We start from the raw sequence: 13,160 nt of genomic DNA, 5'->3' as shown, positions 1-13,160 counted from the left end.
GGTTTACGTATGAACAGAAATCTAATGTCTTTATCATTAGCATCTAATTTTATTGGAGATAAAGGTGCTTCTAAAATTGCAGAGGTAAATATTTACACATCAACCATTTTGTACTAGATGAATATCTTACTAATAAATGATTGTGTCACAACCATGGTACTTATTTGGTCTGTCTAAACTTGGCTATGCCACTGTCTTACTGAAATATGTCAAATACATGTTAATTCCAGAATACTGTAAAACCAGAACATTTGTGAAGTTTTTATTATTATTGAGAAAAAACTGGTAGAATAGGTTTCGTACAAATACAAACTAGCATTTTGAAATTTTGATAGAATTATTTGTATGCTTCATTTTCTGAAATTTTAATAATTCTTTTGACATTTTGATTCAGTAGTTGATATAATTGACCACTATGATGTTGTTTTTTTTTTATAAAACAATATCTTGGTTAATTTTTTTTTATAAAACAATATCTTGGTTAATTTCATCAACTTTTAAAACAGGAAAGTTTAGTAGTAATTAAATATGAAAATTTCTTATTTTGTAGATATAGGTAAAGATTTTGAAATTTTGTATATTTACAGATTTTATCACGATTTCCTCTAACACATGAAGAAGTGGTAGAAAGAAGAAAACACTTTTCAGAAAAAGATTTCCCAGAAAGGAATAAATCTGTAAGTAATTCTAAGCATATAAAGCATACATTTTAGGTTGACACTAGTAAATCTATCTCATTATTATTCTAGTTGGCAGCTGGCACTAGTGACACATAATTTATGAATTTGGAAATGTGCTTCTCAAATCAACAAACAATATGAAAATAATAAGATGTGCAATGATTGTTGTAAAATTACATTAACCCAGTAAACTTATTTCTACAAAAAAATTGAATATTTTATTAATACAAATTTATTTTGTACTTTAATCGTTTAATAAAAATATCTGAAAATCTGTATTTCTGGTTAATCATTGACATTAATTTATTCAAATGTGACGAAATATCCCTCTATTTTTAGCCCCCAGGAAGTAGGAGAGATGGGTCCAAAGATAGACCAGCAAGTGTTAGAAGTCAGTCACATATGGATAAAGATAAGAAAGGAAGCAAAGCATCAGCTAAGAAAAAGGTAAAAAAGTATAACAAAATTACTGAACTCCAAGGCAAATTAAAAAGGGGAAGCCCCTAAAAACTGACAAAACCTAACACACTATCAATCAATCAATAAAACTAAAAATCAACTACCTTATTCCTGAATTGGTACAAGTTTAATCGTCAAAAGAAGTTTTTTTAATTTGATAAATAGTCAGGGTTTTTTTTTTTAAAAAGGTTCCAAAAATGCAAAAAAGAAAAAACTACAGTTAAATGTATTGTTACAAATTTTAAAAGCAGAATTCATGTATAAAAAACCCTTGGGGTAATTATGATATGGAAATAATGTTCACAAAAGACCAACAAAACAATAATGCATGTAAAAACAATTTCAAGTCATACAATTTCTTTTAAGTTCATAGTAAATTGTATTAAAACAGCTTATTTGCAATTGGAACCTAATTAAAATTGTTATTTCATGTATAATAAACTTAAACAAAATATATCAAATTAAAATAAAATATTTGCTAGGATCCTAAGGGTAAAGATGCTAAAGAGGAAGAGAAACATGACAAAACCAAAAAGAAAGAAAAGGAAGACAAGACACTCACAAAGAAAGGTAGGTTATCATGTCAACAAAAGTCATGTTTATGTTGAAGTTGACTTTATGAATATGCAGTTTATAATTGTGAAATTGAATTTAATTAAATCACATTGTCTTTAGTTTGTGTGTGTGGCACTTTAATAGAGCAGGAAAAAATTAGCTCACCATTTATGAATTTTTTTTTGTGTGTATTTTTTACACTTTAATAGAAATTCCATATGAATGATTTGTTTTTTAATACTAAATAGTTATTGTATCTTTCTCTTCAGAATCACGAGGAACAAAAGGTTAATCTCAACAACTATATATATCTTTGCTATATACAGAATGAAATACCAAAAGCTTTCTTTCAGCCTATTTTTGTAGAAGCCAGATGAAATACTGTGTGCATTATTTTCTAGTCTGTGATTTTTTTCTGTATTTTTTTGTTATTGTAGTCAAATTTTCCTTCTAGATTTCAAAATTAAGTTCCTTTTTGTTCTGTGCTGAAAGAAAAACATTTAAAAAGAAAAAATATAGTTTCATGCATTTCTAGCATGTTTTAACTAAATAGCTTTAAAATTAATTATAAATGTGTACAAAAGGGATCTCTTTTTTATAATAACGCTCAAATATGTTAATTACAAAAAGGGATTAGTCTTCATAATAATCACAAGTTCATTTTGATGATTATTGTAAAAACAAATAAATATTCTTTTTTTTTTAAAATGATAAAACAATTCTAGGAAATGATAATATTAATAATTTGAATACCATAAAATTCAATGTGTCTTTTTCCCAAAGTTAAATTGATAAGTTTGCTGATTTTGTTTGGTCATATCACTGTAAAATTAAAGCTATAAATACCACAGAGTCATTCAAAGATGTGGTATGAGTCGTTTCCCTTTTATCAGAGACATGTTTAACATTATAATAGTCAATAAAAAAAGATAAATGTTAATATAAAAGCAAAAAAGATGTATTTTCATAGTCTCAATAACTTTGTAATCACAGACTAGTCAATCAATACCTAGAGTTACAAATTTCAACAGTTACTAAACATGTCCTCACTACTTTTGCAACAGTGGCAGATCCAGAGGGATCATTAAGAATGCTGTGTAAATCACATTTTCTAAGACATACATGCAAATGCTTTATGCAGGCACCTGATTATTGCTCTAGGATATGCCACTTAGTATTAAATTGAAGAAAAAAGAATCATGAAAAAAGGCATTCAAGAACAAGGTCAAGATGAAATAACATAAGATTTTTGAAATATTGAACAGAAATCAGATTTATTTTGCTGTGTTGGAATTTGTAACTCTGGTATTTTCCTCCTGCTTAGAATAATAAAAACTTCATTTCTTTTTAATACTTGCAATTATATTTTGTTATTTATAACCAGAAAATATTTCAGAATTATATATATATAGAAAGCACAATGTTGAAACTGGTTTCTTATTGTTGTTATTTTACTATTCAACACAAAAAGAACCAGTATAAAAGCACATTTTGATTATGGTTGCTAATTTCAATAAGTTTAATACATTCTAATCTTTATTGGCTCATCAATTTTCTTTGTTTAAAACATGTTAATTTCTCTTTTCTGTTGTCAACAATATATAACAACCTACATATCTCAGAAGTCAATACTAATTAGGTTTATGTATTCCTTATGCTAGAAAATTTTGAAAAATTTTACATTTGAAAAAATAAAGAAAATAAAAGCCAACATCATATACATTTATAAACAGTTCCTTTAGCTGTTAAATATTAACATTTGAACTCTTCCTTACAAGTTACAAAACATCCATAAGTATTAAAGTAAGAATATTATTTCAGATATTTTCATATGCAGAATGAAAAAAAAATGTCAAAATACATTATTGTGCATATTATAATGAAATTTCATCTATATGTTTTGGTGTTAGATTTAGAAATGTAGAATACATAGTTCTAAATCTGATGATATGTGAAATTAAATAAACATGCCATAAACAGAGTCTATTTGAATACTCTGCAAATTCAATGCTTGTAATTTATCAAATTTGTTATGAAGTAAACTTTTTTTTTTTTTTAGTTTAAATACAAAATCTAGGATACCTGTTGAGATCAAGATTTCTCACATACTTTTTGACACTGTTAAAATGACCTGAAACTCACCTGAAAAATTTTGATCTCAGCACTCAACAGTTTGTTCTTTAGCACAATATACTATTGTAAATAAAGTTGTCTTTTCCCAATTCTAATGCAATTTGGATGTAACAATTTTTTTCATTGGCTAAAAGTTGCCGTCAAATCCACAGTTGACCAGGCGTAACTAAGGAGGGACCAGCCATTTTGAATTGATTGAATCAACAAATGTTCGATTACTACAATATAATCAAAAATAAAACAACACCTACCTCGAATTCGCCGTTTTAATGTAATTTTATCCGATTTGAAGCGTACAGGTAACGTAATAACCTCCAGTTTGTAAGTTTTCATTTGTATGACGTCACGTTTAGCCATGACGTCTTTGTGCCAAAATCATTCATGAAGTTTTGTGGATTTTTTTCTATTTGTCAAATTTAGATATTTTTTCAAGTTTTATCGGATTTTTTCTTTTTGTAATGCATTAGAATCAGAATAACAGTACTGTAGTTGAAGAGTTAGCCCTGTCAATTTTGATTTGACGGTTGCAAATCTCCGTTTTACTGTCTCCGCTACACGTCGCCAGTAAAACTGCATTTGCAACCGTCAAATCTACAATTGAATGTGGCAACTCTTCAACTACTGTACTGATATTCCTTAATTGTAATTACTGTATCTAAAGTAATATTGGTCAGATAGGTAAGGAGCATCCAACTAAATCATTTAGATCATCAATTTGTCAATAAACATGATTTCATAAATTTTATAAAGGCGATAAAAGTGGAACTGTCGGAGGTCGCAGTTCAGGAGGTGAGTTGTGCATGGTCAGGGGAGAAAACTTGGTAGAACTTATAATTGAACGGTCATTCTTCAAACTATTTGAAACTGAGATTTTTGTCAAAGATCCCTTGTTCATCAAGCATAAAAGATTTATAGATCTGTATGAATTTGGGTATTCGATGTATAACTGTATAAGATAACAAAGATGTAACTTAACAATTCTAAGAATGGAATTTATTAGCTAAAAGGATAATTATTATCTATTTGAAGTTTATGCTAACTCAAAATTATCAAACGAAAGGACCAGATTTCAGAAGTATTTTGTAGTTTGAAGAATGATTTCTTCTGAAACGATACCAATGTATGCAGCTTAATTTCTATTCTAGCTAACAGTACAGTATAAGTTTATCTGAAGGAAATGCATGGACTATAATTGATCCTTTCACATCTTATCTTCTGTCTATTCATGGTATCATAGATTCTATTCATGGTATCATAGATCCTTAGTCCCTTAGTCCTGTTTCTAGGGGAATCACTAATTTTCACTACCAAATCTTTTATTTGGGTATTGAATGAAACTGATAATTTATAGTAAGTTTCATCAATAGATTTAAAAAACTTGATGAAAATGAAAATCCTGTCCACTGCTCCATAAGATTAATTAAACTTCTGTGCAATTCAATTATTAGAGAAAAGAATGAATTCTGTGCTGAGGCATGGCAATTTAAAACATTAATGTTCGTTTTTTTTTGTTTGTTTGTTTGGTTTGTTTGTTTTTTTTTTGGGGGGGGGGGGGGGGGATGGGGATTTATTTCATGCAACAAGCATATTTTTTTTTTTTTTTTATTTTTTTTATATGTGTCTGATAGGTCAGATATAACTCAATGTCCATTCTCTCGGCATGACTTAATAAGATTGTACTGTCTGTCTTATATCAACATTAAGGTTAAAAAAAGTCAAAGAAATCGGTGAAAGCATTTGTTTTCCATTTTGAAATCACCTTTTGGGATATAATCTTGTCTATATACTCCTCTTTTTATATGACTGAAAGATAATGAAAGAAATAATAAAAAATCAAATTTTAAACACTGAATAGTACCACTAGTACTGGACTCACAGCAATGCATGTCATTTTCAATCCCTCAATGATATAAATTGCATGTTTTAAGATACCCATGTAGTGTTGTTATACTGATAAAGAAATAGCATGTTGTCTTTCTTCTCTCATTCTTTCATAATTTTCTCATCACTTTAATTCTGCATGTGAGGTATATGGTCACGGGGGGGTCTCTTCCTATATAAAGGTATATACATATGTGCCGCTGGAATGGGTCCCTTTTTTGATCCATCAAATATATGAATGGGGGGCAATTTTACCGAGGAAATATATCAATAGGTAGTAATTGACCGATTGTGATATATCAATGGGTCATAAATATATGAATGGGTTATGATTTCGCTGTGAAATATATGTATAGGTAGGGATTTCACAATTATTCAATATATGAATGGGGGGTTTTTTTAAAATCCCAGCTGCACAACTGTACCCAAAATCCCATGTTGAGACCCCCCCGTGTATATGGTATCTTGTATCTCTACAATACAGAAATGTAGTTTAAGTTTGTGTATTATATATAGTATCTGAAAGATTAATTGTGTAATTTCCATATGTTTTTTTTTCAGCCACTTCAATTTAAATGAATATCATTTACTTTTAATTTTAAGTTTGCATTCAGTTTTTATTACTGTGAGAAAGTTGTCAATGTCGTTCAAGGGTAAACTTTCAAACTGACAGTCAGTGTAACTACCATGTTTTTTTCCCTCAGACATTTTACAGCATAATTTACCATAGGGAACATTTGACTGTTCATTTAAATGCAATGGTTAAAATCATTAAACACAATTTATGAAGACAAAACAGATTAACCTGTTCCTTCTAAGACACAAACAAAACCAGATGCAAAAATTACCCTATTTAAAGTTAGAAAGTGAAATTGTTGAAAACCTTTTAATCTTGATAATTTCAGTGTTTATCTGTAGCTGTTCATGAAAATCATATTTTTTTGAAATGTGTAACATTTTGTTTATTTTAGACTTTAAAAAACTTTATAAGCTTTATAAACATTTTCTGTATACTACAGATTGATATAAAGGCTGTAGTTTTTAATTAATGTATTTTATTACTTTTATTCTTGAACCATTCTCCTATTTGACCCACAACACAGTTCACAAAATTTTGTTGATTTGCTGTGTGTTAAGTTTTAAATTATGTTTTTCACTACAGCTTCACTGCTATTTATGGCAGCCATCAGCGGTTCCACTGGTAATAGTTATCTCCCTTGCACATCTAAGTCTCTAATGGATCTTACCGAAGATGCTCTGAGATTTCAATTTAACTTATAATAATAAGTTATTTTGCAAAGTCATTTTCCTTGTTGCATTGATGGCTTAATATTTGGTTAATTGCAATACAGGAAAATTTGAGTTATAAAGATTGATTTATGTCATATGCGATGTGTGTGATACATTTATTTTGATATTTTTACATGGTATGTTAAGAATTGAGAACTTACTGTAACAGTTAAAGTTTCCAATGATAATATATATTGAGAACATTTTAAGCCTTGAACTGTACAAAGATTTATTTTTATGAATACCTCATAAAAAAAAATTTCAGCACTATGAAGGTGGCTTTGTAATATGGAAAGATAATAAATTCATTTAACATTTATATATATTTTCCATGAATTATTTCACAATTCTTTTTACATTCTTTCACAACAGCAGCATTGCGATTTGTGTCAACACTCAGTGGTAAATTGTCTCCCCTTCCTGTACACAGTTACCCCCCTTTACCCTTTAATGATCACTTTATTTATTGTTTGGTTCTAATGTGTCTGGGAAATGAAAATCTGGGGAAAATAATGAAATTATAACTGAAACACTTTTTCAAAAAGAGTTGCATACTATTATTTCCTTTTTATACTTTTGGAGAATCAAATTATGAATATATAACAAACACATTTTTAAAAATACTTTGTCAATCTTGCCTTGTTTTCTTTTTCTTTTTTTTATTTGTCAATATAAATAGACCATTGATCATGAGTAAGATTAAATTTATATTAAATTTCACAAGTTTTTTATATCACATGCTTTTAGACAATAAACTGTGGGTTGGGTTAATAGAATAAAATTATTGGAAGGGAAATTGCTTGTATGCCAAAAATGTTAGGTGTCTTTATTTAAAGAAAATTGATTTTTTTTATAAATTGGAACCAACTAGTAAAAAGTGGTCAGTGTCATTTTTCCTGTAACATCATAATAAAGCTTTAAACCTATGTTCATTTTTGTTGGTAATCATGGTAAGGCATGACCGATGTTGTTTCCAGAACAGAGCTTTTTTATACTGGAATTGAAAGAAAATCTGAATGGGGACTCATTTATCTGTTAACTGAAATCTATTTCATCTCACCATTAGTTCATATATGACTTGATATAAGACATAAAAAAAATTGAATTTAATTGCCAGTTTGTTTTATATGCAACATCTTTGCTAGCCAAGGGTTACAATCCACTCCCGTTCTCTTTACCCTTGGCGGATTGAGATAAAATTTCGGAGACACAAGGTAAGGATTTTTATTAGTCGCAGTCGAAACTCGCTGCATCCAATCAAATGGCGCCTATAGCATGATCACGTGTTAATGTAGAAAGTGTTTGTAAACAATTGCCATGTGTTTATTGCGAAACAAGTCTTTACATCCCTAAATATACTCTATATTTAATAACATCTTGAATGTTTTTAATCAACTAAAAGAAGTTCCTGTGTATGTTTCATGCACAAATGCATGAATGTTGACATATTTTTTTTTCCCCAGGCTTTACCAAGTGTGTAGAATCTAGACGCTTCCATGTTTTTACCTCCAAATTGAAAGAGTTCAAGTGCTACCATTGGTCAAGAATAATGTATTCGGAATGGGTATGACTTTAATCTTCCGATAGGTGGCACAATATTATTTTCACAAATGTTGGCTTAATTTTCCAAGGGTGGAGAGAACAGTAGTGGATCGTAACCCTTGGCTAGCAAAGATGTATATGCAATGGAATTTAAAAAAAGCAATAAACGATAAACAAAATGTTATATAGAGTCAAAGATACAATAGAAATGAGTCCTTCCCATTTGGATTTATGGCGCTTTAATCTTGGATTTAACAGCTTTTACGGAAATAGGATTGAAGTATACATATATAGTGTATTCATCAATTAGTATTTCAGTCTTTGTTGCAGAAGCTTAAGAGCAAATAATATTATACTCCCTATACAAAAGAATGACTTAAAATTAATATGCAAAGGAATGGAATTAAAATCAAAAAATTTCTTACAATCTTTTCTTAGTAGTTGAAAGAATCATTAGAAATTACATTTAATTAATAAAAACACACAGCCACGAAATAGCATAATAGTGTTAAAAGTTGTGTTAAACATCTGTTCAATCAATCAATCATTTGAATTTTGAAATTTATAATCTATATTACCATTGGGTTTTTTTTGTGATAAAAAATTTGTAGGATTTTTCAGGTGAAAAAGAAGTATTTATAAAAGTTATATTGTTTTTGTCAGTGTTAGGTAGTACATATATATATCTACATATAGATGTCTATATAATCATAAGTATCAGTATTTTTGTCATAGAATTTTGAATCTGGTTACAACTATAACCAATACATGTTAGGAAGAATTTTAAAGATAAACGTTTTTGTGGTTGTAATATGATAGAAGTTGACAAACTCTCCAGAATGTCAGTTTTCATCAATCAAAATGGTGAATTAACAACAAAGACAAATAGCTTTTATATTAAAATTCAAAACAAATATTGACAAAGTAATTCAATTATCTTTTTCAGACTTCATATTTTTTTAAAGAATAGTTAATGTTAATTTTATAAAAGTTAGACATGTTAGTTTCATATTACAAAGAATAAAGTACTGATTTTAATTGTTGTAGGACATGATATCTTGGCATTAAATTAAAAATTAATCTTCAGTCTAAGCTAAAACAGTTTTGAATTACACATCCTTTTGAGTATAATTCTTTTAGAATATGTCGACTTATGCTAACAGGATTTCAAAAGAATCTGTTCTAATCATTTTTTTTTTTTTTATCTTATTTGTTAATATATATGTTATTCTAAAATTGAAATATTTGAAAATGAAATAAATGGTAATGATCTATTTTTAGCTTCGATAGCAGCAGATACTAAAGGTACTAAGGGTAAAGGTAAAGGTAAAGACAAGACCAAACAAGCTGCACAGGAAGTAGAGGTATGTTGACAAGAGGCGGGAGGCACCTGGAATTTCTAAATAATAAGTCTCTAAATCTTGTGGTTCATCTTGCTGGCAATGGTACTTTTGGTTAATGGTCAGAATGGGGCATTAAGTGAATCCCTTGTCGGTCCTGTCCATCCTGTGTGTACCTTATCTATTCTCTAACTTTAGTTTGCCTCAACAAAATCTTACAAGACAATGCTTATTACCACAAAACACAAATCAACCTCATAATACCATTCATTAATTATGCCTGTTTATAAACATAAAAATTTGCTGATTTTTTTTGTTTCAGTTTTCTAACTTTAGTTTGCCTAAAAGTTACTAAATGTTCTAAAGCTTATACACAATACTTATTTCCACAAAACACAAATTAAGTTTAGAATTAGGTGGCGTCACGTTTATCAGTTCTATAACAATGCCCCTTTACAATTGGAAAATTTGCTAAATTTATTGTTTTTATTGTTTTCTGTAATTATAACTTATGTTAGCCTCAACCAAATGCTTTGAAACTTACACACAATGCTTATCACAAAAAAACTCAGATCAAGGTCAACTTTTGGTAGTATCACTTTTACGTTTCTTGAGTTAGGTACTGTTCTAAGCCTTTATGCAAGCCAGGATATCATCAGTTTACAATGGGCTAATTCTCAATTTATTTTTATGCCCCACTTAAGATACATGTAGTAGAGGGGCATTATGTTTTCTGGTCTATGCGTCCGTCCGTCTGTCCTGCTTCAGGTTAAAGTTTTTGGTCAAGGTAGTTTTTGATGAAGCTGAAGTCCAATCAACTTGAAACTTAGTACAAATGTTGCTTATGATATTATTTTTCTAATTTAAAGCCAAATTAGACTTTTGACCCCATTTTCACGGTCCACTGAAAATAGAAAATGAAAGTGCGAGTTTCAGGTTAAAGTTTTTGGTCAAGATAGTTTTTGATGAAGTTGAAGTCCAATCAACTTGAAACTTAGTACACATGTTCCCTATGGTATGATCTTTTAAATTTTAATGCCAAATTAGATTTTTTACCAAATTTTACAGTCTATTGAACATGGAAATTGATAGTGCGAGTAGAGCATCTGTGTACTTTGGACACATTCTTGTTTTATATATGATAATAAGTTATTACCATGACTATTAACCAAACATCTTTATCATTTGAAGGACTTGAGTGGTGGAGAAGTGGTCAATCCTTTGACTGATGTGGCAGACTTTATTGATGGTCAGTTATGGGTGTCAGGAAACAGAGTCCTTATCAACTTAAATTTATCTCGTAAGTAAAAGATCTATAATTTATGAATATCAATGCATTTACCCTTGTTTTGTCGAATGACATGATCTCAAAATGGAACTATTTTGGAATTAATGCAGTTTTTCATTAAATGTGAGAAGTTGGAGGCCTAAATGCAATAATGCCTGACAAAAATATAAAAACCGATATCTGAATGATCATGTAAAGATTTTTATTTGGTAGATTTTTAACAATATTTGATATCAAGGGTCCAAAATATGACCTTAAATATATTTTTTTTATATAAACCTTGACCATATTTTAAATTTAATATTATTGATTATTTTATAACAGGTAATAAAATAGCTGAGTCAGGAATGAATAATTTATTAAAAGCGATGCAATACCAGACCACCATACTAATGGACAATAAGAGTGGAGGAACAGGGCTTATGAGAATAGCATTATTAGTAAGTCTAATTATTCTCAACATAAGTAGTTTCACAGGAAAATAGGAGTAGGACAGTGTATCACAAATTTTAATATAATTTATTTATGAGGAATTTGAATATATACCACTGGTTAGACAGATGTCTGAATTCATCATCTAGCAGGTACGGGTTGGGGGGAGATTAAGAGTTACCCTTAACCATCCGTCCCATTTTCATTATTACACTCTGACTTGAGTTTTACTCATTTAATTCTTAAGAAATATCCAGAATGCACAGACATAATTTGGGCGGTGAGTCACTTATTGTTATAGATTTATGCCCCTTTATAACTTGACAAAGCTTGAGCATGGATATTTGTGTCCTTAGACACATTCTTCTGTTATTGTAAAAGATAGAAGAATGGGTTAAAATAAAGGATTACAATATTTTCAACATTTTTCTGCAAACTTCAAATAAATTTATATTTAATTGAAAGAGACCAGAAAAAAATTTGTGTATTATTTTTGCAATTTTGAGATATTTACTCAATATATCACCTTAAAAAATTATTCAACCAAGAAGTATTGTTGCTTATACAAAATCATATATACATTTGCAAAACCTTTCGTTTTTGTTCATTAATTCGATTTTATTTTTATTGCAGAAAAATAAGATATCTCAAGAACATGAAGTAATGAGAAAGTTAAATGATATCATGTTACACAAAGATCCTTATTATAAACAACCACCTCAGACTCCTGATGTACAGTCAACAACATAAACAGTTGCCATAGATACTATAGATCAAGAGTGCCAACCTATGGAGCAATATTATGTACAGCAGTGTGATATAAAACTTGTCTACTGTTTAAGAGGAATTGTACAAATACATCTTATTATGAACTTGAACATGCTTTTGTTTTAAACTTGTACAATATTTGTCCATCTTTATATTTTTCTAGCCATAAACACTGCAGAGAGTTACTTGTACATCCGTCCAAACTTTTTACATGTAAAATATGAATATTACAAACATTTCTTTGTGTATTGAATAATTATAATACTCCATTTCAAATCTTTATCAATATTTATTTTTTCAAAATGTTTGTTGCTAAAGAAAATTATAAAATAAAGATAATGAGTTAATTTCCTAATCTTTGTAGCCGATTTTGGGAAATCTAAATATGATTTTTTTGTATTTTTTTATTGGGATGAAACTATAAAATCTGTGTTAATTAAAAAAAAAATCAGTTTCGGGAATTTTTGTTAAACTTAAAAAAAGAACCAAAAATTAGTGTCATCAATTTTGATAATTTAAATTAAGTATGCAGATGTTTTAACATTATTAAAACGATGGATTGGTCAATTATTCGATCCTCTTTTTTTCTAGAAATAAAATATACATATATACATGTATAAGAAATTTGAAATATTTGAAATGAATGTTCAAAAAAGATTTTGTAAAGTACAAGTTACTGTACTGCTAGCTGTGATATGTTTTAAACTATTTTATATTGTATTTATTTTTTATGAAAATTATACTTTCTTTTTAAATATGTTGATGAATGTAATAAAAATAAATTCAAATGGA

The 13,160-nt window shown here is 28.7% G+C and overlaps 1 protein-coding gene across 28 annotated transcripts in view; it reads left to right on the top strand.

Annotated features, from left to right (window-relative positions):
- LOC139520723 (leucine-rich repeat-containing protein 71-like) overlaps positions 1-13,160 on the top strand; it is a 44,022-nt gene extending 30,862 nt beyond the window's left edge. For 14 of the 28 annotated variants that reach the window (XM_071313604.1, XM_071313602.1, XM_071313618.1 and 11 more), the window contains 11 exons: positions 1-84; positions 588-677; positions 1,020-1,127; positions 1,622-1,709; positions 1,964-1,981; positions 4,578-4,616; positions 6,871-6,909; positions 9,822-9,904; positions 11,072-11,180; positions 11,493-11,608; positions 12,234-13,160. In XM_071313604.1, coding sequence (XP_071169705.1) covers positions 1-84; positions 588-677; positions 1,020-1,127; positions 1,622-1,709; positions 1,964-1,981; positions 4,578-4,616; positions 6,871-6,909; positions 9,822-9,904; positions 11,072-11,180; positions 11,493-11,608; positions 12,234-12,350 — 891 coding nt within the window. In that variant the 3' untranslated portion in view covers positions 12,351-13,160. The remainder of the gene's footprint in view (positions 85-587; positions 678-1,019; positions 1,128-1,621; positions 1,710-1,963; positions 1,982-4,577; positions 4,617-6,870; positions 6,910-9,821; positions 9,905-11,071; positions 11,181-11,492; positions 11,609-12,233) is intronic. The other 14 variants (XM_071313612.1, XM_071313609.1, XM_071313626.1 and 11 more) reach the window with 6 other exon arrangements.

The sequence above is a fragment of the Mytilus edulis genome, chromosome 4 (genome assembly GCF_963676685.1).
Source record: "Mytilus edulis chromosome 4, xbMytEdul2.2, whole genome shotgun sequence".
Taxonomy (NCBI): Eukaryota; Metazoa; Mollusca; class Bivalvia; order Mytilida; family Mytilidae; genus Mytilus; species Mytilus edulis.
Note: the sequence above shows the minus strand (reverse complement) of the source record. Positions and strands in the feature narration are given on the sequence as shown.